This window comes from Notechis scutatus, chromosome 1 (assembly GCF_049901735.1).
Source record: "Notechis scutatus isolate UNSWTSFEM ecotype Mainland chromosome 1, rNotScu1.2, whole genome shotgun sequence".
NCBI lineage: Eukaryota > Metazoa > Chordata > Lepidosauria > Squamata > Elapidae > Notechis > Notechis scutatus.
Window position 1 is genome coordinate 334467582 of NC_142009.1, and position 24546 is coordinate 334492127.

At 44.7% G+C, this 24546-nt stretch overlaps 1 protein-coding gene across 1 annotated transcript in view; it reads left to right on the forward strand.

Annotated features, from left to right (window-relative positions):
* PTPRS (protein tyrosine phosphatase receptor type S) overlaps positions 1–24546 on the forward strand; it is a 265570-nt gene that overhangs the window by 173317 nt on the left and 67707 nt on the right. The window contains 9 exon segments of the mRNA XM_087952781.1: positions 235–245; positions 248–542; positions 4022–4215; positions 7422–7448; positions 9857–9995; positions 18082–18672; positions 19460–19557; positions 22145–22407; positions 23211–23304. Coding sequence (XP_087808907.1) covers positions 235–245; positions 248–542; positions 4022–4215; positions 7422–7448; positions 9857–9995; positions 18082–18672; positions 19460–19557; positions 22145–22407; positions 23211–23304 — 1712 coding nt within the window.

Genomic DNA, 24546 nt, shown 5'->3' on the forward strand with positions numbered 1-24546 from the left:
TTTTTTTATTAGTTTGATTGATTGATTGATTGATTTCAAGATTTTACGCTCCCCGACCGATTTTTTTTTCTTTTTTCTTTTTCTTTTTGGTGCGTTTCGTTTTGGGTTTTTTTGTTATCATTTTTGTTTCTTTTTTTTTTCCTTTTATCTTTCCTATATTTTGTTTTCCGCCCGCCCCCTCTTCCCCTCCCCCCCGATTCCCGCCACCCCAAACTACCCCTCCCGCTACCGTAGAACCGTCTGCCCCCCCCCTCAAGACGTAAAATGTGTCAGCACCAGGTCCACGGCCATTCTGGTAAGTTGGCAACCACCTCCCGTTGAGAGCCAAAACGGTGACTTGGAAGGCTATAGCGTCCGGTATCGAGGCCTGGATCCCGAGGTCAGCGAATTGAAAGAGGTGAAGGATATCCCTGCCACAACCACCCAGATCAGCCTGGAATCCCTGGAGAAATGGACAGAGTACCGCATCACCGTGGTGGCGCATACGATTATGGGGCCCGGCCCGGAAAGCTCGCCCGTCATTGTCCGTACCGACGAAGATGGTAAGTGGGACTTCTCCCTAAATTTACTTCCGTCTGTGTTTGTAACCCGCCTTTATTACTTTGACAAATAACCCAAGGCGGTCAACATAGCCGCCTCCTATTTTCTCCATAACAACAACCCTATGAGGTGGGTTAGGCTGAGTGAAAGAGAGCCGGCAGCCTAAGAGGGGCCGGGCCCCTCGGCTTCTGGTGGTTTGCCCAAAGTCACCCAGCTGGCTTTTATGCCTAAGGCGGGACTAGAACTCACTGTCTCCTGGTGATTGGCCTAAAGTCACCCAGCTGGCTTTTATGCCTAAGGTGGGACTAGAACTCACTGTCTCCTGGTGATTGGCCTAAAGTCACCCAGCCGGCTTTTATGCCTAAGGCAGGACTAGAACTCACTGTCTCCTGGTGATTGGCCTAAAATCACCCAGCCGGCTTTTATGCCTAAGGCAGGACTAGAACTCACTGTCTCCTAGCGATTGGCCTAAAATCACCCAGCTGGCTTTCATGGCTAAGGCAGGACTAGAACTCACTGTCTCCTGGTGATTGGCCCAAAGTCACCCAGATATCTTTCATGCTGAACACAGGACTAGAATTCATCGTCTCCCAGTGATTGGCCCAAAGTCACCCAGCTGGCTTTCATGCCTAAAGTGGGACTAGAATTCACAATCTCTAGATGATTAGCCCAAAGTCAAGCAGAGGGACTAGAACTCACCATCTCCTGGTGGTTGGCCCAAAGTCTCCAGCCAACATTCATGCCTAAGGTGGGACTATAATTCACCATTTCCTGCTTTCTAACCTGGTGCCTTCACCCCTGGGCCAAACTAGCTGGTTCCCGGACGGAAACAAAACGGGGGGGGGGGGGAATTGTTTTAAGATTCAAACGTAATTCCTGTTTGCTCCCACCCCCCAAAAAGCAGTGTAAGGCCTACCTGTTTTTAAAATAACACCTCCCTTCCCGTGTGAGAAAGTGGGTTTTCTCGTTGCCAAAAACTCCAGAGACATTTTCTCTTTGGCTTCTGGAATAGGAATGGGTTTTTGTTTTGTTTTGTTGATCCAAAAATCAGTGGTAACCTCTCGCAGAGGATTCAGCCAGGTAGAGCCAAGCCAACACCTCTCCCATGGAGAGGGGTTGTGAACAGCCATTAATGAATTTCTAGTGGCACTTTATTTATTTTTGAGTGTCTCATTTATCAAACTCTCTGGGAAGGAACCTGGTAGGATGCCCAAAAGTCAGCTGGATAATGGAGAAAATGTAAAAGTATGGTGGTGCCAATTTCCCTGGGACAATAAAACTAACTCTGAGTATTTAAATCGGTGTCTCTGCAACTTGGCCACTTTAAAATGTATGGACTACAACTCCCAGAATTCCCCAGCCATCTTTCCATACATTATAAAGTGGCCGAGTTGTAAATTTAAAAGCTCTTTTGTGGCTGTATTGAACTACAGGCAGTCCTTGACTTATGACCACAATTTCTGTTGAGAGGCATTAAGCGAGTTATGACTCATTTTACGACCTTTCTTGCCTCCCGTTGTTAAGAGAATCACTGCTGTTGTTCAGTTAGTAACATGGCTATTCTGGCTTCCCCTGGACACTCCAATCTCTTCTTGAAAGCCTCCAGTGATGAAGTGCCCACAACTTCCAAAGAAAACTTCTGTTACATTTGGTTGATTGTTCTCACTCTGAAAATTTCTCCTTATTTCCAGATTGATTCTCTCCTTGTTCAGTTTCCATCCATTATTCCTTGTCTCTTAAGATTCATGACTTAATTGGGGGTAACTACTGGAATCCTGACACTCTTGGGTGGGGGATTGGACTAGATGACCTACAAGGTCCCTTCCAACTCTGATTATCTGTTATCTGAGTCTCGAGCCAAACTTCCAAAACTTCAAAAGGATTTATTGGGAGTTAACATGTCTGGCACTGCCTGGGTGTAGCCAACTCTGAAGCACATAATTTACTATCACCCTTGACCCTGGTTTTCCCACTCACCCCCTGGGTGTATTGTAATTGATATCCTCCAATGGGACACCTCTATAGCCCAGAGTCATCAATCATGCTCTCCAGTTAGATATTTGCCGGGCAGAAACTTCCGTCACCTAGTTACTATCTTTGAAAACATTTACGGAATGCAGTTTTGGTTTGCAAGCTGCCACACTGCTCCCCCTCCCTTTCTGTTGGCCACTCTAAAAAGACCATAGAAATATTCTATGAGTTGACTCACTTAAGAAAGGTGGTAAGAAAAGTTGTAAAATGGGGCAAAGCTCACTGAACAAATTTCTCACTTAACAACATAAATTTGGGGGCTCGATTGTGGTCGTAAGTTGTGGACTGCCTGTAATTCAGTACAGGTAGTCCTTGACTTGCAACACGCCATTTAGTGACCATTTGAAGTTAACAGCAACACTGTAAAAAGCAACTTATGACCGTTTTTGACACTTACGACCATGGCTGCATCCTCACAGTCACGAGATCAAAATTCGGACGCTTGGCATCAGGTTCCTATTTTTATGATGGCTGAGTGTCCCGGGGTCCTGTGAACCCCTTTTTTGTGACCCTCTGACAAGCAGAGTCAATGGGGAAGCCAGATTCACTTCACATCCGTGCGACTCACTTAACAACCGCAGTGATCTACTTAACAGCCATGGCAAGAAAGGTCATGAAAAGGGGCAAAATTCACTGTTTCTCTTAAGAATAAAAAATTTGGGGTTCAATTGTTGTCGTACGTCGAAAATGACCTGTGTTTGTGAACGTACACAAAACACGCAGCGAGACACACACCGGCCAGCTTCGGCCACTGCATTGCAGTTCTGAATTGTGGCTCTCGCTAGGCCCCTGGATGCGCAAAACGGGGGGTTCCAGACATTATCTGAGCCGTGGTAGCGCAGTGGTTAGAGTGCGGTACTGCAGGACTACTTCTGCTGACTGCCAGCTGCCTGCAATTTGGCAGTTCAAATCTCATCAGGTTCAAGGTTGACTCAGCCATTCCTCTTTCCGAGGTGGGTAAAATGAGGACCCAGATTGTTGGGGGCAAGAGACTGGCTCTGTAAACGGCTTAGAGAGGGCTGTAAGGCACTGTGAAGCGGTATATAAGTCTAAGTACTAAATGGGAAGGAAGAAAGGAAGGAAAGGGAAGGAAGGCAGGAAGGAAGGACTCTGGTGGCCCAATGGTGAGAATGCAGTTTTGCAGGCTGACTGCCCACTGCCATCAGTTCAATCCTGACCGGCTCAAGGTTGACTTAGCCTCCCATCCTTCCGAGGTCAGTAAAATGAGGACCCAAATTGTTAGGGGCAAGAGGCTATAAACCGATTAGAGAGGGCTGTAAAGCACTATAAAGCGGTATATAAGTCTAAGTGCTATTGCTATTTTCTGGTCCGCCCAAAAAGCCAGACACAGGCTGTCTTCCACGACCAATTCCTCCTCTTAAAGTCCCAACCCTTTTTTCTTTCTCTCTCCCCTTTTTCCCTCTTCTCTCGCGTCCTCCTCCCTTTCCAGTGCCCAGCGCCCCACCTCGCAAGGTGGAGGTGGAAGTCCTCAATTCAACGGCCATCCAAGTCTTCTGGCGCTCCCCGGTGCCGAACCGGCAGCACGGACAGATACGTGGCTACCAAGTGCATTACGTGCGCATGGAGAACGGCGAAGCCAGTGGGCTGCCCCAGATCAAGGATGTCATGTTGGCTGATGCTCAGGTGAGGAGGGCAGGGGAGAACAGGTGGGGGGTCTCTTCTTTTTGGAGGCAAGGCACTTCTTGTGGCTGAATTCGAACCCAAGACAACCTCACAGCTTATTAACAATGGGCGTTTCCTTTTTCTCCTCTTCCTCCTCCTCCTCCTCTTTTCGATGCCCGAGTCAACTTTTGACTTGTGACTTACAGCAGGGATCTTGAAAAAAACCTGAGTTTCCCTCCATCCTTATACAAGTGGTCTTTGACTTACAGCGGTTCACTTAGTGACTGTTCAAAGTTACAACGGCACTGAAAAAAGGGACTTACAACCAGGTAGCCGGTACGGAACGATTCGGGCAAATGGGTAGTTCCAGCGATCAGTTTCCCCCCCATGAAATGCATCCGCTCACCGAACCGGTTGTTACACCGGTTGAATCCCGCCACTGCTTACGACCGCTTTTCACAGTTACAACCCTTGTAGGCGTCCCCATATATCACACGATCAAAATTCAGACGGTTGGCAGCTGATTCATACTTATGACCGTTGCTAGGTCCCGGGGTCCCATGTTCCCCTTTTGCGAGCTTCTGACAATGGGGAAGCCGGATTCACTTAACAGCCGTTTTCCTAACTTAACAAGAATTAGGACAACAACAACTGCAGTGATTCACTTAACAGGAAAGATCGTAAAATGGGGCAAAGCTCACTTAACAAATGTCTCACTTAGCAACAGAAAGGTTGGGCTCTATTGTGGTCAAAATTTGAGGACTACCTGTGTCAACATTCCAAAACTGCCTGATTTTTCCACTCGCCCTCTCTTCCCTTTGTGCATCGAACAGCAATATTTTGGTGAATATTAAAGAGAGGATAGTCTCGTCCATTCGCTCAGTGCTACAGGTAATCCTCGACTTACGACCACAATAGGGACCTGGAAATATGTTGTTAAGCAGTGCGGATATTATGTCAGGCATCGCACGGCTGCCCCCGATTTCATGAGGTGTTTTTTTTTTTGCCGTGGTCGTTAAGTGAATCAGTGAGGCATCGTGTTCTGACCCAGCTCCCAAACACGACAAGCCCTTTGTAGTTAACGAAATGTTCCTTTTGTGAGGAGCGCCAGCATCCGCTCTCTCACAGCAGGCTACGAAGTCTCTTTAAGTCCTGTGGAGAGTGGACACTCGCTCCCTTTCCCCCTTTAACTGGCCCAACACACCAGGCCCAACGCTTTCTGTCTTCCCACACTTGTGCAAAGGAAGTCATAGGAAGGTGTGTTCCCTTTCTTCCAGCAGCAGATACACACACACGCACACTCAGAAGGTGCTGTGGATTCCAAGAAGAATTCCGATAATTTCCAGGCAGGATTCGGAAGTGCGAGCGGGGTATCAGTAGCTGACCGGCCGGGAGATGAAGTCTGCCACACCGATTCATTTCCGTCCCCTGCCTTTTATCCCCAGAGCTAGGGTGGGGCTTCGCTAGCCTCAGTGTCTCTTCTGTCCCAAGGACCGGCCCATAGATCTCCACTGCTCTCCTCTCCTCTCCTCTGCCTTCTGCGCATTTGTGTGTCAGGCACCGGACCCAGCTGTTCCTCCTCTTCCTCATCAGCCACCTCCTGGTTGACTCTCCATTTGAGGACTGACAATGGCCCAGGGTCCGCCCCGCCCCCCACGCCATGCCACTGCCTCCTCTAATTCGGCTACTGGCGGCTGACAGGTCACAACACATCGCTTCCCTGCAGGTCGCTAAATGAATGGTCATTAAATGAGGACTGCCTGTAATGATCTGATGCCAATTATTTATAAGGTAGAAGCCGTTTCCAATTCTACCTGGGAAGTGCCAAGCCTTGATGTTTTATGCATCATGTCCATAGCTTTAGAACGGTCGCTAAATGAATGGTCATTAAATGAGGACTTCCTGTAATGATCTGATGCCAATTATTTAGCTGCATCTCTCCCGTAGGGAGAAAGATTCTAGTCCTCATGACAAAAAAAGCCTCATGGCCTTAAGGAAGCGCTTTTTTGACACACAACACACACACACACACCCCAAAAAAAATTGACCCAAAGGAAGACTTTCTCCAGGTTTCAAAAGGCAGTCGGATCCAGCAGCCCGTGGTTGAAGAAGGAATTACAGGCAAGAATTGAAAACGCTTACGGGCACTGCTCGACTTGACAACTGCAGTTCAAAGTTACGACGACACGGGGGGGAAAAAGCAAGTTAGGATCGTTTTTGGTTTTTTTTTTCAATCCCCGTGCTCACCGGATCAAAATTGGCCCGCTTTGGCAGCCAGCATGTATTTATGAGGCTTGCGCTGTCTGTTGCAACTTCGAATGGTCACTAAATGAATCGCTGTAAGTCAAGGTGTTATGTCTCACCTGTACAAACAAGGTGAGAAGTCCAAATTTCCAACTAAATACAAACAAGCCAGCAAGTCCGGTAATTATGGAGTTAACTCCTTTGAGCCGATAAAAGTTCTTGGCAGTCTCACACACACTGTTTGCCAAGTCCGACCAGATAAGAGGAATACAAATCATACAAGCTGTCACCACACACAGGATACTCCAAAGCTTCTCTCCATAAGTCACACGTTGTCCCGAACAAGTTCCCAGAGCGAACACACCCACTTTTATTCCCTGTGGAGCGTGTCAGTCCCTCATCTCAGTCTCTGATTCGTCCCTTCTTTCCACGTTGCAGCTCGCACTTTTGCCTACGACGCTGCCTCGCATCAAGCCAGCATTCCTCTGCTGGATTCTCAGTCAGAGACTCTGATACGCCCTCCTCCTTTTCCTGATTAGCCTCAGGTCTTTCCTCCCGGTTATCTGCCGACACCTGAGGCACAATCAGGGAGGAAGGCACTGCCGAAGAGGAAGGTCCTGGGGAGGAAGGCATTTCCAAAACCTCCTCTTCCCCACTGTCCGAGTCTTCGTCCTCTAACAAAGCAGGCTCAAACCTCAGAGCCACAACACAAGGACTTACCTGTAATTCCAAAATGGCACTCCCTCCAGCCCAGTTCAGCCACACACACCCCTCCCCACTCTGTTAATAGAATGATTCATTCTTACTAACCTCACCGATCTTTCCTGCCCACTTTGTCCACTTTGCCCCAGCACCTTCAGGGGAGGCTTCCTAACCCTGGCCTTTCTCTCCCCAGGCAGCCCCTCCCCCGTGCTCCCCACATCACCTCACTTTTCTTTCTCTTTCCCCTTTTCATCCTCACCTGCCTACCTTCTTTTGTTCAGTGGGAGACCGATGATACTGCAGAATACGTAAGTAAAATGCTTCCGTTGTGACGATCTCTTCTCGGTTCCCTTCCCTGTTGTTTAGTGATAGCATGGTGTTGAGTATCTCCCTTTCTCCCCCACCTCCCCCAACCTTCCTTCCCTCCCCTGTTAAGTTTTGTGTGGCTTGGTGTGCTTCAGCCTCTCCGAATGTTGGGTTAGTTTCTTTGCATGGAATCTGGGTGGAGCGGGGCGCAGAGGTTAACCGAGGTATGGAAAAACGAGGGTTTAAACCAGCATGAAGGTACAGAGATGCGGAGACTATTAAACTAGAGGTGAGGGTTAGGCTAGACGGGTGGGCTGCTGAGGGCTCGCAGGGTGTAGCTAAGACTCTGCGGGGCTTGGAGAGTCCCCAATAACCTCAGAAAGACAAGCAGCAAAGGAAAGCTCTTCATAAGCTTAATAGAACTTCTGGGCATTCAGCCAAGAGCATTTCACACCTCGTAAAAGTATGGCAAGCTAGATAAACAATCCACTCAGCGCTTGTTTGCGAGGGAAAGCCATTGAGAAAATCAGATCACAGAGCCACTAGCCTCCGAGGGGATTAATTCCCCAATAATAAGAATCACGTAACTCACCAGAAACTCCACTTAAGACTCCAAGATCCCAGTCACTGCTAGCAAACCTGGTTTCACCCAGTCTTTTATTTAAGTATTAAACGCACAAAATAATTAACAACTTTTTAGTATATTATCTTTTTTTAGGTAATTAGGGCAAAGAAGCGACATCAAGTTGGCCACACCCACCCAGTCACATGACCACCCAGCCACGCCCACCCAGCCAGTCATTAGGGCAGAGAGCCCCTTGCTATAAAAATTTGTAGGCCACCCCTGGACTAGCGTAAGTGTGCCCTTGTTCAGAGCCTGTTAAACTAGCTTAAGAGGTGACGATTAGACTAACATAAATGTGCAGAGATGAAGGCCATGTTAACTTAGCTTAAATGAGAGTTAAAGTTTACAGAAATGCAAACCCTGTTAAAACCAGCTTTAGAAATTAGAGTTAAACCAACATAGGTGTGCAGAGATGCAGATCCTGTTAACCCATCTTTAGAAATTAGGCTTAAACCAACATGAGTGTGCAGAGATGCAGAGCCTGTTAAACTGAGTTAAGTGGTGAAGGTTAAACCAACATGTGCCTTTGTTCCAACCCTGTTAAAGTAGTTTAAGAGGTGACGAATAGATCAACATAAGTTTTGCAAAGAAGCGGATCATGTTAAACTAACTTAAGTGATGGTTCAACCAACATCAGTGTGGCCTTATGCAGATCCAGTTAAAGCAGCTTAATACTTGACACTGGAAACTCCGCTAAACCAGGTTAAGACACGAGGGTTAAAAACAAGATAAGTGCCCTTTGTGGAAACCTAGCTGCTGTGAGCTGGAGGAAACGCATCCTTTGGGCTTATTATTCTCAAGCAGCTGGTTTTTGTGCTATAGAAACTAGAAGCAAAGCTCTTGGTATTTTTCATTCTCCCCCTACAAAATGAAACAAGAAAGAAGAGTTTTCAAACAGATGTAAAAAATGATGTCGAGACTCTAGAAAGGGTGCAGAGAAGAGCAACCAAGATGATTAGGGGGCTGGAGGCTAAAACACATGAAGAACAGTTGAAGGAACTGGGTATGTCTAGTTTAATGAAAAGATGGACCAGGGGAGACAGAGTAGCGGTGTTTCAATATTTGACGGGCTGTCACAGAAAGGAGGGGTCCTGAAAGTGAGAACAATCACTCACTGGAATGGCTGGCATCCAGAAGTTGTGAGCCCTCAAGCAGAGATTGGACAGCCATTTGTCTGGAATGGTATAGGGTTTCCTGCTTCAGCAGGGGGTTGGACTAGAAGGCCTCCGAGGTACCTTCCAGCTCTGTTCTTCTGTGGTCAATACAGTTGAGAACAGTAATTTTTTTTTCCCCCTTTGGAGTTCTGAGTTCCTTTGAGGAACCAACAAAAGTCCCATTTTGACAAGACCCTTTTCTGTGAAGACGAGAAAGAATGAAGCCCCTTCCCTCTTCAAAGCTTTCGGTTTAAAACACGGGATTTATTCCATTGCAAGTTGTGGGTTTGGTATGGCGAATGTCAGGTTTCCTCCCCCACCCAACCCTGTTTCCTTGTGATGTGATGTGATGCGATGTGTCAAGGATTGCTTTGTGCTGTGTCTTGCATGCTGGACCCCAATTATTTTTCCAAAGGGAAGGAAAAGAAAAGGAAAAGAAAGAAAGAAAGAAAGAAAGAAAGAAAGAAAGAAAGAAAGAAAGAAAGAAAGAAAGAAAGAAAGAAAGAAAGAAAGAAAGAAAGAAAGAAAGAAAGAAAGATGGGTGGAAGGAAAGGAAGGAAGGAAAGAAAGAAAGAAGAGGAAGGAAGGAAGGAATGTTTTTTTGTTTTAATTCTTTGCTTTAACTCCTCAGGAAATGGTCATTTCTGGACTTCAGCCAGAGACCACCTACTCGGTCACAGTAGCTGCCTACACCATGAAAGGGGACGGGGCCCGGAGCAAGCCGAAACCGGTTGTACCAAGGGAGCAGGTGAGCACCCCAGAAGGGTTGGGTCTTCTCAACCAACCCTACAAGACCCTTGTCTAATGATTAGTCATGGATACTTTCTGGATGCCTTACACCTTGACTTACACGACCAGTCACTGAGCAATCATTCAGAGTTACAACAGACCTACCTTCAAGTTGCTTATGACCCAGTGGGGGGCCCTCTACAGTCATATGACTGAACTTCGGTCACTCCACAGCAACGATGTCAGAATTCCGGCAGTTACCCCCCATTTAAATCATGAGTCTTGAGCCAAACTTCCAAAACTTAAAAAAAGGATTTATTGAGAGTTAACATGTCCGGCACTGCCTGGGTGTAGCCGACTCTGAGGCACATCATTCATTGTCACTCTTGACCCTGGTTTTCCCTCCCACCCCTCTGGGTGTATCGTAATTCATATCCTCCAACGGGACACATCCATAGCCAAGAGTCATCAGTCATGCTCTCCTGTTAGAATTTTGCACAGCAGAAACTTCCGTCACCTAGTTACTATCTTTGAAAACATTTATGGAATGCACTTTTGGTTTCCAAGCTGCCGCACTGCTCCCCCCCTCCCTTTCTGTTGGCCACTCTAAAAAGACCATAGAAATGTTTTATGAGTTGACAAACAATGCCCCTTGTGGCCATTTGCAGCCTTCCACCCCACATGACTACATTTTACAACCGTTTAGTTAGTCCAAATCCATCACTTACGTCCATGGCATTCGCACTTACGATTTCCACCTTTGCCTTTAAAAAAAAAATGTCGTAAAGTCGGGTTGGTTAAGTGACTAACTTGTGAATTATGACCATCATGACTTACGACTGTAATGGGTGGGCTCCATTGTGGTTTTAGGTGTACCTGTGCAATGAGAAGATTGAAAATCAGAATTGGACAATTGGTGAGAGAGCCCAAATGAAGTCTTCAGGTGTTTCTCCTTGTTGTCAGGGATAGCTCTGATACCAAAACAAAAAAATATTCTTTTTCTTCTGTCTTTGTTCTTTTCTCATTTTCCTCTTTGCTTTTTTTTTTTTGAGGAATGCACAACTGAGATAACTAAATAGCGAAGTGTTTTGGGTGTGTACACCTATTTTATGTGTGTGTGTGTGTGTATCTTTAAATATATTATACAGGTGGTCCTCAATTTACAACTACAAGTGAACCCCAAATATCCATTGCTAAGTGTGTTATTTGTTAAGTTAGTTTTACCCCATTTTCAGGGATGGGATTCTACCGGTTCATGCCGGTTCTGTAGAACCGGTTGTTATGATTCTGCGCAGTTCGGAGAACCGGCAACTACAACTGAACCCCAAATTTCCATTGCTAAATGTGACCTTTGTTAATTTAGTTTTGTCCCATTTTCAGGTGTGGGATTCTACTGGCTCATACCGGTTCTATAGAACCGGTTGTTATGATTCTGCGCAGTTCGGAGAACCGGCAACTACAACTGAACCCCCAATTTCCATTGCTAAATGTGACATTTATTAAGTTAGTTTTATCCCATTTTCAGGGATGGGATTCTACCGGTTCATGCCGGTTCTATAGAACCGGTTGTTAAGATTCTGCGCAGTTCGGAGAACCGGCAAATCGTGCCTCTGGTTGGCCCCGCCCCTCTCCGCCCTCCCCTCCCTGCCAAGTCAGTCCTTATCGTGCATGCGCGACATTGCGCGCATGCCCGATATCGCTGAAAGCATTCTTCCCTGCTCAGTCACTCCTTAGGGTATTTCTTTTTTCCCCCCAACGATCAGCTGTTCCGATGATCAGCTGATGATCATTCCGATGTGCCAGGATCTCCTTCGCTGTCTTACTGCTTCACCCAGGAGGCTTCCCTGAGGTCCAGGAACGCAAAAAACAGAACGAGGGGGAGCACAGCAACACCCCCCCCCCGCCTGCCCCCACCTCCGCCACTCGCACTCCATTTTTTGCCTTCTAGGCCCCAGGGGAGCTTCCTGGGAGCAAAAACGCCTCCCCAAAGGAGGCTTCCCTGAGGCCCAGAAGGCTCCAAAACTGAGCGTGCCCCTCCCCCCTCAGGCTCCGTTTTTTGCCTTCCTGGCCACGCCTACAGAACCGGTTGTTAAAAAATTTGAACCCCACCTCTGCCCGTTTGATGACTTTCCTTGCCACAGTTGTTAAAGGAATCGTTGCAATTCTTAAGTTGGTAACATGGTCGTTAAGTGAATCCGGCTTCCTCATTGACTTTGCTTGTCAGAAGGTCGCAAAAGGGGATCATGTGACCCCCCAATGGGACACTGCAACCGTCATAAATATGAGTCAGTTGCCAAGCATCTGAATTTTGATCATGGGGCCACAGGGATGCTGCAAAGAACATACGTGTGAAAAACGGTCTTAAATCATTTTTTTCAGTGCCATTGTAACTTCAAATGGTCACTAAATGAACTGTTGTAAGTTGAGGGCTACCTGTATGCACAGCTCCCACCGTAATAATCCTATATCAGCTATATTAAATTTTCTCTACGTGTTGACATAGTCTGTTAGTTTTTATTTGCCTTTTTATTTTTATAGTTTGTTTCCAAAAATCATCCTTTCGCACACAGGCTCTCACTGTATCTAGAAATCAAAGGAAATGGAGAATTGAATTATTTTTACAAAACTATATTACATAGAATAACTCTCCATCTACACTCGCCATGTTATTGGGTTTGGCATACATCTGGATTGATGCAGAGGTAGCGTTTCGCCTGTAATTAATTTAAGAGGCTGAGCAAGTAGTTTAGTACAGAATTTATAGTCTGCCTTAAGTAATGAAATAGAAGCTTGCCAGGATAGATTGATAACATGAAGATTAAATATATATTTTGGTAGAATTCTCCAGACAGCTAAGTCGAGGACTAGCAGTACACACCCATGTAAGATCATCTGCGGTGGGGTGTCAGTGACAGAATCATCGTGTTATCTAGTTTGGATCATGAAATGTCTGCAAGAAAACAACCAAGCTCAAGGATCCCACAGTCACCTTCTTCCACCTCCTCCTCCTCCTCTTCCTTCTCCTCCTCCTCCTTCCCCACTTCCTTCTAGCTCTGATGATGTTAGCTAGTTGGGTCATGAAACATCTGCAAGAAACCAACCAAGCTCAGAGAGCATCAAGGACCCCACAATCTTTCTCCTCTTCCTTCTCCTCCTCCTCCTCCTCTCCCTTCTAGCACTGATGATGTTACCTAGTTTGGGTCAACAACCAAGCTCAGAGGACATCAAGAACCTCACAGTCATCCCCCTCCTCTTCCTCCTCCTTCCCTGCTCCCTTCTAGCACTGATGACGTTAGCTAGTTGGGTCATGAAACGTCTCCCAAGAAAACAACGAACTCAGAGAGCACCGAGGACCCTAAAATCCTCCTAATCCTCCTCCTCCACAAAACCCTTTCCCTTCTAGCATTGATAATGTTACCTAGTCAGGTCATGAAACGGCTGCAAGAAAGCAACCATGCTCAACCCCGAGTGACAAATATTCACTGTTTATTGATTGCATACTTCGCTTGGACATAAATGGGGGTTGGGCTTTGATCATCTGCTTCCATTCCCTTTTTTTGACATCAGTCCCCATAAATCCCCCTTATTTCCATTTTCACCCCCTACAAAACAGAGGGGGGATATTCCAGCCGAAATATTCAACAGAAACCCTTGATGTGCCTAATATTTAGGAACATTACTTTTCATAACATCAACTTTTATAGTAAGCCATTTGTGGAAGTAGTCTTTTTTTTTTTAATTCTTTCATGATGCATCAATAGAAGCAACACAGTGCAGCCTTTTCAGCGGATCAGCAATTAGTTAAATGTTCAATGTCTTTCTTCTTCAAAATGATAATTTTTAATTATATTTCCCAATGTTTCAGGTAATGCTTTTTTCCCCCCTGAAATCTTTGCAGTGGGTCACTGATCACTGGATTTCTTTTCCACTGCTAAGCATTTGAAGAAGATAATTAATTCATGTATTGGCTGTTTTCTCCATCGGCACTCAGTATAATTTATTAGATAAAAGCAGTACAGGTAGTCCTTGACTTAAGACTAAGTACAGTTGGAAGATGAAATCCATTCCCTGGAAGGATGCTTTCTTGGGGACCATTCTGTTTTCACAGATCTTGAAGCTCTGGGGTTTCCTATCATAACTTTAAAACACGTGGACTTCAATTCCCAGAATTCTGGCTGGGGAGTTCTGGGAGTTGAAGTTCAAGAAATTCTCGTCCTGCCTTAGGCAAAAAAGCAAACTGGGTGACTTTGGGCCAGTCCCTCTCTCTCTCTCTCTCAGCCCAGCCCACCTCACAGGGTTGTTGTTGAGGGGAAAACAGGAGGAGGAAAAGTAGTATTATGTCCAGGTAGTCCTCGACTTATTACCACAATTGAGCCCCATATTTTTAAGCCCGTAAGTGAATCTGGCTTCCCCGTTGACTTTGGTTGTGAGAAGGTGATTACATGGCCCCAGGAAAACTAAACTGTCATAAATACGAGTCATTTTCCAAGCATCTGATGTTTCATTACGTGACCATGGAGATGTTGCAGTGGTCATGTGAAAAATGGTCATAAGTCGCTTTGGGGGGTTCCGTTATAACTTTGAACGGTCACTAAATGAACTGTTGTAAGTCGAGGACTACCTGTATGTTTGCCGCCTCGAGTTACTTATAAACAGCAATAAAAGTGGGGTAGCAATCTACTGCGTTTCCCCGAAGATAAGACTTGGTCTTATATTAATTTTTGGTCCAAAAGATGCATTAGGGCTTATTTTCCAGTTAGGCCTTATTTTCAGGGAATGCGCGTCTGGTTGACAATCTTAACGGACTTATTTTTGGTGTAGGGCTTATATTACAAGCATCCAGAAAAATCATGTAATAAATAAATACACCATAAAATTGCCAATATGGCGGATTGCTAGTGTGGAAGCACCACCTGTCTGAACAGGTGATAAGCACCTGTACTCCTTCCCCTCCCTCTCTTGGCCCTCCCCCCCATCGTCAAGTCAACCCAGCTACCAATCAAATGGTAGCAGCCAAACCGCAGCAGCCAATCAAAGCATTGATTGGGCAGGAGGCAAGAAGAGGGAGAAGACAAGATGGCTGCCTGAGGACTCTGTCGCCACAGCCATTTCAAAGAGGAAGCTAAATAAAGAGAGCCAAACACTCGGAGTCAAATAAAGAGGCAGACTGAAAGATAGACTGTCCTGATGAGGAGAGGACACACAGAAAGGAGGCTGCAGCTGAAAAAACTTAGGAGAAAGAAGCATTTTATCCCTTTCCTCAGAGTAGCATGAGGAAAAAACTCTCCTAGCTCTTTCTCTCAGAGGCAATAAAAATTAGGGGGTTGGGAAAGGAGAAAGATAAAGAACCCCTGTCAGGAACAAATAAACTGAAAAGACGGGGGAAAGAACAAATTTTGGATGGAAAAGAAATAAAAACCAGAAACTTAAAAACACAGGTTGAATTACAGGTAGTCCCCAACTTACAATTATTCATTTAATGCCCAAACTTACAACGGCATGGAAAAAAGTGACTTATGAACATTTTTCACAGTTATAAATGTTGCGGTGTTCCCCATGGTCAGGTGATCAAAATTCGGACTCTTGGCAATTGTCTCGTACTTATGACGGTTGCAGTGTCCCAAGGTCATGTGATCCCCCTTTGCACCTTCTGACAAGCAAAATCAATTGGGGAGGCTGGATTTGCTTAATGACCCTATGATTCACTTAACAACTGCAGTGATTCAATTAATAACTCTGGCAAAGAAAGCTGGTAAAATGGGGCAAATCTCACTTAACAACTGTCTTGCTTAGCAGCAGAAATTTTAGGCTCATAAATTGAGGACTATCTGTAAAAGTCGAATTAAACTCTGCAGGAAAAATGTTACCGCTTCAGAGAGAATGACTATAGAGATAGAGAAAGATTAGTACTACAGATAGAGATAAATCAGCCATAAAGCAACATATATTAGCGATACAACATAGAAAGAGATGAGAGATTATAGTGAAATTAGGCTTTAAAGAATATAGTGTAGATAAAGAGCTTAAAGAAAATGGTTAAAATTGATTGATTATATACCGTCAACTCTTGGATAGGCCACGTAGATAGATTTTCTCTGATCTCCCAACATTGCTTCTATAAAGAATAACAGAGTTGGAAGGGACCTTGGAGGTCTTCTAGTCGAACCCCCTGCTCAAGCAGGAACCCTTGTCAGCCTTGGAAGCCATATTTTACTCGGAAGTTTCGAGGCTGCCACATTCAGTGCCTGGAAATTTGGGAGGGGGGGATTTCATAGTGAGATAGAAGATTAGACACAACAACATTCTTTCTCAGAGAGTCAAGGACATGTGTCCCTGCACCTGGAAGGGAATGTCTGGAGGAAGGTCTCCAGTTGGGGTGAAGATTTGATTGGGCCATGTGATGGACTGGTGCATGCAGGGGAGGGATCTTTGATTTTTCTTTTGGGAAGGGAAAACCCGGAACTCTCAGATTCGGGTTTTCCCAGATGTGTCAATAGGACAACTGTAATAAAATGGAACTTTGAAGAAATGCTTGTTATTGGTTTGGAATTGGTTAGTTGAAATGTTGACAACCTCTATAACAATTCTAGACCAATAGCTATCCAGTCTCTTCTTAAAAACATCCAGTACTGGAGCATTCATAACTTCTGGAGGCAAGTTGTTCCACTGATTAATTGTTCTCACTGTCAAAAATTTCTCCTTAATTCCAGGTTGCGTCTCTCCTTGATTAGTTTCCATCTGTTGCTTCTTGTCCTGCCTTCAGGTGCTTTGGAGGATATGTCGATCCTCCTTATTTCTCTGTGACAGTCTTTCAGATATTGGAAGACGGCTCTCATGTCACCCCTGACATTATATTAGACAAACCCAAATCCATTCTTCGTATGTTTTAGCCTCTAGCTTCCTAATCAACTCTGTACTTTATCTAGAGTTGCGACATCTTTTTTATATTGTGATGACCAAAACTGGATGAGTCCATCCACCTTGTTGCTGGTCGTCCTCTTCTCTTTCCATCCTCCTTTCCCAGCATCAGAACTAGATCTTTAAGTTGTTCGATAGGTTGTGTGCCATCAAATCAGGATTGACTTTGAGTGACCAAACAAGGTTTGCTCCAGGATGATCTGTCCCCAACTTGGCCCTTCAGGTCTTTCAACAAAGCACCCATCACTGATGTAAACTGCATTCATCTCCCTTGAAGCTGGTCCTTCTCTTCTTTTCTTTCCTTCCACCTTTCCCAGTATTACAGCCTTCTCCAGAGAGCCATATCTCCAAAGTAGGATAATTTGGGCTGGAGTTAAAATAGAAAACATGTTTTATTATTAAGAGTCATTTCTACACTAGTCTTCAACTTGATTTCTTCTAATTGTGCATTTCTTTTATTCATTTGTGTAAAATAAAAAGACTTTCCCTAGTTACCAGGGGAGAGATTTAAAAAATAAAACCAATCAATAGTCCAAGTTTCCAGTGGTTTGTATCTATTGAGTCTAAGTCACAATCTAAGCGGGTTACTCAGCCTTGAAATCAGGGGACTATTAAGTACAAAGCAATTAATCTCATTTGTTTTAATTAAAAGTTCAAAAGTTTAAATGCAAAAAGGGAGGGAAAGGAAAGGAAAGGAAGAAGTAAAAGAAAGAGAGGGAGGGAGAAAGAGAAAGAAAGAAAGAAAGAAAGAAAGAAAGAAAGAAAGAAAGAAAGAAAGAAAGAAAGAAAGAAAGAAAGAAAGAAAGAAAGAAAGAAAGAAAGAAAGAAAGAAAGAAAGAAAGATCAGAAGGAAACTGGAAGCATCTTTTCCAACTCACATGTTTTATTTGAAGGCAGAAGCTTTCTATCTTTTATTTGAATAAATTCTATGTGCCAGAAAAGGTGCTCCTACACTACTACTGATTTTGGGCCCACATTGACTAACACAACTCTCCTAAAACCTAATATTGTATATCCTTGCAGCAGATGAAAATGAAATTTGCAATATATCTCAGTATAGTCTATTATTATTATTATTATTATTATTATTATTATTATTATTATTATTATTATTATTATTATTATTATTATTATTATTATTATTATTATTATTATTCCATACTGGCAGGTTGCTTCCCATCGCAAACCCATTTTCTCTTTGTTTTCCAGTCCCAGGGAAACCGATCCTGTCTGTGTATCCCACCCATGAAAACTCTCTCCTGGTCAAATGGGAACCCCCTCTGGAATCCGAAAGCCAGGTGCTGGGTTACCGCCTCCAGTTCGGCCGCAAAGACGTTGACCCGCTGGCCACCCTGGAATTCGCCACCCAGGAGGACAAATATACCGCCACCCATGTCCACAAAGGTGCCACGTACGTCTTCAAGCTGGCCGTGAAGAGCCGGGCCGGCTTTGGGGAGGAAGCGTTGCAAGAAATCACCATCCCAGAAGATGTGCCAAAGGGTTACCCTCAGATTCTCGAGGCGAGCAACATCACCTCCAGATCGGTCCAGGTCAAGTGGTTGCCCCCCGTCTTAGCCGAGAGGAACGGTGTCATCGTCAAGTACACCGTGGCCTACCGAGAGACCACCTCTTCGGGAAACCCCCAGGAGACAGATCTCCCTCCCTCTCCAGAAAACTCATACATCCTGAACGGTCTCAAGCCCAACACCGCTTACGATGTTAAAATCCGGGCTCATACCAGTAAAGGTCCCGGGCCGTTCAGCCCCACTGTTCAATATCGGACGGTCCTTCTGGATCAAGGTAGGACTTGCCAGTTTCTGCCCCAAGGGTCTGAATCCTGGGAGGCAGAGAAGCCAAACTCTAAACCAAAAACAACTGTAGTCCTAAACTCCTCGCCGGCTTGAAGATGGCGTGTGAGTACCGTTAAAAAAAGCAGAGCAAAGCCAAAAACAAAAAACAAAAAAACAAGCAGGCTTTTAAAAACAATTAATCCTATAACAAGGCAGGTGGTTTCCCTTTGCCTTCGGCAGGTAAGTCTTTTTTACCTTTTTCTGCTAAAAGTCCAGTCCAGGCAGCCTCTTGATTGACAGCTGGGCGGAGCAGTTGCCATCACAGGTGGGCGGAGTTTTTTCTTCAGCTTTTGCCCCTTTCCCTCTCTTTGAACTCTTTTTTTTTTCTTTTCTTATTATGATTATGATTATTATTATTTTTGCAAGCCGGTGAAAGGAAAAAATACACCTATGCAAGCCAGTTTTTAAAACAGCAAAGTTGCACGATTCCATGCACACCTTCTGTCCTCAGCAGCCAAACAGGAGAATTTGTAGTTGATTTTCATTGCAGTGGGAATGCTGTAAAGGGCCCTGGGATCATAAGAGGTTTATTTATTTATTTATTTGTAGCAAAACAGGGTGTTGCAGGTGTGGATAAGAGTTTTCACGAGGCACAAATGGCACAGAGGTCACTTTGGGGGACTGGAGTAGCACCTAATTGTGTAGAAAACGTGTCTCCGTTGATGAAATCCAAATTGTGCCATTTTCACTTCGAGTCACCTGCTCCGCCCTTCGCTGATTGTTTTTCTTCCCCACAGTTTTTCCCAAAAACTTCAGAGTGAAAATGGTCACCAAGACGTCAGTCCTTCTAGGCTGGGAGTTTCCTGAAAATTACAACTCCCCTATTTCATACAAGGTACATGTTTAACATCAGTGTCTGCAAGAAATCCTCTGAAAGGGGGAATCCTGCATCCTTTGTGCAACACAGGGGTAGGATTAAAAAATCCCAGCAAACGGTTCGCTGCCCAGTTGCTGGGTGGACGCGGCCATGGTGGGCGTGGCCCGCCGGAACTTCAGAGAGGGCCATTTTTCGCCTTCCCAAGGGTCCAAAGGCTTTCCTCGGGCCTCTGGGAGGACAAAAACGGCCTCCCTGGGCTCTGGAGACCCTCCGGAAGATGGAAACAGGCCCATTTCTGGACTTGCAGGAGGGCTGTTTTTTCCCCCTCCCAGAGCCTCCACGCGGGGACCCTGCATTTACCTGTATCAAAAATGGGCCATGTGGAGACTCCGGGGAGGGGAGGGGTGAGCAGAGTTGGTCAGTTCAACTACCGGTTTGGCGAACCAGATGCAAATTTAACATCCGGTACACCTGAACCAGTCTGAACTGGTAGAATCCCACCCCTGGTGCAACAGAGGCAATTTGGTTGGTTGATCACCAGCCAAATTGCGTCTGTTGTGCGAAGGTTGCAGGAATCATGCACCCATGACAATCATGTCATCACCCTTGTTTTGAAAGGTTATTCAATCAAAATTATTAGTTTGGAACCAATTTTTGAATAAACCGTTGATTGAATAATGTTGACCTAATAAATTTTTGGATATGCAGTATTTTGCTCAAAAATCTGCGCCCTCTTCCAAAGCAACCTAGATCATTTTCAAACAAATTATCCCTTCAGAAATTACTTCTTTCTTGCTGCTTAATTGAAATCTGTTTAGCTAAATTAGGGAATTTGGTGCTATGCAACATTGTAATGACAAAAAGATTTGGACAGCTGGAAAAAATCCACAGAGGCTGACACTCACAATGGCTACTAGGCATAATAGGCGTAAAGGGTTTGTCGGATTTCCCAACCATGTCAATGAAAACAATGAAACGCTGCTGTGGAACATAAATAGAAAGACGCAGCATGTCCAGATCCTATTTGTGGGGTTTCGATTGATTACTGTGGGAAATACGGTAGTCCTCAACTTATGATCATGATTGAGCCCCAGATTTCTGCTGCCAAGCGAGACAGTTGTTAAGTGAACTTTGTCCCGTTTTACGACCTTTCTTGTCACAACTGTTAAGTGAATCACTGCAGTTGTTAAGTGGTTAACACGGTCGTTTAAGTGAATCCGGCTTCCCCATTGACTTTGCTTGTCAGAAGTTCCCAAAAGGGGATGACATGACCCCGGGACATTGCAACCGTCATAAATATGAACCAGTTGCCAAGTGTCCTAATTTTGATCACTTGACCATGGGTGTCAACTCATAAAACATTTCAATGCATGTTTTAGAGTTGCCATGAACAGAAAAGTAGTGGTGGGGGGGGGAGAAATTTAAAAGAGCAATGCAGCAGTTTGGAACCGAAAGTGCATTCCATTCTTATCTTGCAAAGATTGTAACTAAGCTACTGGGATTTCTGCGGGGGTGGGGGGTGGGGATCCCTAATTGGAGAACATGATTTATGACTCTCAGCTATGAACATGTTTTCGTTGGAGAATATGAATTATTCTCCAAGGGGAAACCAGCACATTACACGTCTCAGAATAGGCTACATACAGGTCATACCGACATGTTTGCTCCTAATAAATCCTTTGAAGTTTTTGAAGCTTAGCTTGAAGCTCATGATTTAGTTAGGGCAACTGCTGGAATCCTGACAATGGGGAAGCTGCAACAGTCATGAGAAAAATAGTCATCAGTCACCTTTTTCAGTGACTGTAATTTTGAACCACCACTAAACAACCTGTTGTAAGTAACAGAACAGAATATAACAAAGTTGGAAAGGTCCTTAGAGGTCTTCTAGTCTAACCCCCTGCTCAAGCAGGAAACCCTATACTATTTCAGACAAATGGCTGTCCAGCCTCTTCTTAAAAAGCCTCCAGTGATTGAACACCCATAATTTTTGAAGGGAAGTTGTTCCTCTGGCTAATTGTTCTCACTGTTAGGAAGTTTCTCCTTAATTCCAGGTTGCTTCTCTCCTTGATTAGTTTCCATCCTTATTGTTTCTTGTCCTGCCTAGCAGGACTACCTGTAAGTTGAAGGTTAATGTTGGTCTGATATACCAGGATTCTTCTGGGTTTCTTACATGGGCCCAATTATTTATTTATTTTATGTATTTATTTGATTTGTCAATCGCTTACAAGATAATAGGTATAAGAATAAACATGAGTAAGAATAAAGGAAATAGGTACGAATAAATAGGGACAATAGGACAGGGACGGGAGGCACGACGGTGCGCTTATGCACGCCCCCTACAGACCTCTTAGGAATGGGGTGAGGTCAATAGTGGATAGTTTGAGGTTAAAGGAGTGGGGGTTGGAGGATGTAACAACAGAGTCAGGTAGTGCGTTCCAGGCATTGACCACTCTGTTGCTGAAGACGTACTTTCTGCAGTCGAGTTTGGAGTGGTTTACATTGAGTTTGCATCTGTTGTGTACCCTTGTATTGTTGCGGTTGAAGCTGAAGTAGTCATTGACTGGTATTATGTTTCTTCCGTGCCCTCTTCCTCCATTTCTCACAGATCCGGCACGAGAACACTGGCCAAGAGATTGAGGTGGGTGGGAGTGCCACCAAGAAGCTCATCACCAACCTGAAGCCACAAACATCTTACCGATTCTCCCTCGTGGGCCAGAGAAGCGAGAAAGGAGATCTTCAGCAGAAAGTGATGGTGTCCACCGCAGCCAATATGCTGAGCAGAAAGCCAGAGGTGTCTTACCGACACGAAATAGATGGCAACGTGATGGTGAATCTGCCAGATGTCAGGACTTCAGACTCCCCAGTTCAGTATGTATACATTGGGGGACCCTGTTGAGGCCAGCTACCCAGTTGATAGTTCTCCCTTTGTATTTGCATTTGGCCTTTTTATATGAAGCAGGCAGGAAGCTATCACAGTGTACAAACCGTGGACTATTATTCAGTTATAAAACACAGAAAAAAATCATTTCAAGCTAGACCCAGACATTTTCACTGCCTGCACCTAAACATCTTTACAACATGGGCCAGTTTTGTCGGGGTCTAGGAGAACTTGCTGCAGCCAACTCACTGCTGGACAAGTTACCATGGCCAGCTTGCCACAAAACAACTCGCCACGGGACAAGAGTTACACTAATATCGAAAAAATGGTGGAATAGAATCATTAAAGAAAGGCTGCAAAAGGAGGGACCAAATGAAATGTAAATGACAAAAATAACATAGTGTTTTAATTATCTGAAATAATTGAATTGTTGAACTGTCCCACGATGAGTTGTTCTATGGCAAGTTGGCCATGGTGAGTTGGCTGTGGTGAATTGGACATGGTGAATTGGCTGTGGCAAGTTGTCCCATTCTGGTTTTGCTGCCTGAACAACCTAAAACGTGTTATTTATTGAAATAAATAGAGAGGAAGCCTATCTAGGATTAACTAGAAATCCTGTGAGTTTGGAGACAATTATTTTTCTCCCTTGATGAGACAGCTCAATATATATTTCCTGCTTTGAGTCTTACCTCCGTTAATCACATTTCCCATCTAGATTAGCTCTTCTCCTTCATTGTCTCTTTTCTTTTAATCTATTCTTTGGCCTGTTTTTCTTCCTTTTTTTGATTATCAGAGCATATTACATTGTGGTGCTACCCTTGAAGAAAACTAAAAGTGGCCAGTTCCAAAATTCATACAATAGTCCAGAAGAAATGGATTTAGAAGAGGTAAGTGGGGATTTTCCATGAAAAAGTCTTAAGATATTTCATATTTTGAACTTGTAATTAATTACCTTAGTAGATCCTGGGAATGCTGTAGTTATATATCTTTACTGGGGATGGGGGGGAACATTTGACAATGAACCCTACAGAGAGCCTTCTAAGCTTTGCTGGCTGAGGAATTCTGGGAGTTGAAGTCCACAAGTCTTAAAAGTTGCCAAGGTTGGAGACCCCTGATCTAAAACAAAACAAATCACCACAGTTCAATGAATCATGCTGCCGTTAAGTGAATCCAGTTTTCCTCATTGACTTTGCTTGTCAGAAGCCGGCTGGGAAGGTCGCAAATGATGATCACCCCCCAGGATGCTGCAACCATTATAAATACATGCTGGTTGCCAAGCGTCCAAATTTTGATCCGGTGACCTTGGCGATGGTGCAGTGGTTGTAAGCACAAGTTTTGGTTGTAAGTTGGTTTTTTTTTTCAGTGCTTGTAAAGTTTGAATGGTTGCTAAATGAATGGTTGTAACTAAAGGGCTGCTTTTATTTATTTATATTAATCTGTCATGCCCCTGTCGGAATCTGAATCTGAGGAGGAAGATGAACAGCTGACAGAGAGTAGAGTGTGACTCTGTTGGCTGTGGAGGAAACTGGGAAAGGGCAAAGTCAGGCTGGGCAGAGCAAGGCAGAGGTAGAACAAGGGAGTTCAGAGGAAGACCCAGGCCCACCCCCTCTTCATCTTGGGGCACACAGGGAAGAACGGAGAAGGGAGCAACGTGGGTTGTGTGGCTTACGGGGGAGGAAAGGGCCCTGATTCCCTTCATTAGGCACACCTGGGAAGAGAGTTTAAAGAAGAGGCAGCTGAGAGCTGCGGTTGCTTGGAACAAACGTGAGTTTATCTTGTGTTGAGTTTGGTTATCTGTGTTCCTAGCATCCTCCCAACTGAGTTGAATTACTGCCATACTTTCACATCTGGAAACAACTGCTCCTGCCTTGCCGGACTAATTACCTCATCTTGCCTTGATTGGACTTATAATTACAGTTTTTTTTTACCACGTTTTGGACTTGATTCTCTGCAGCCCAAGGCTGTTCCTGGGAGAGTTTTTCTCCAGCCCAGAAGATAACCAGGACATTGGGGCCAAAGTTAGAGCTAATAAAGGGACTCTCACTTATTATCTGACTGTGTTGCCTTTGTGCCACACCCCTTTGGGTCATCACATAATCCTTATTCATCTCGGCTCACCTGGATACCCT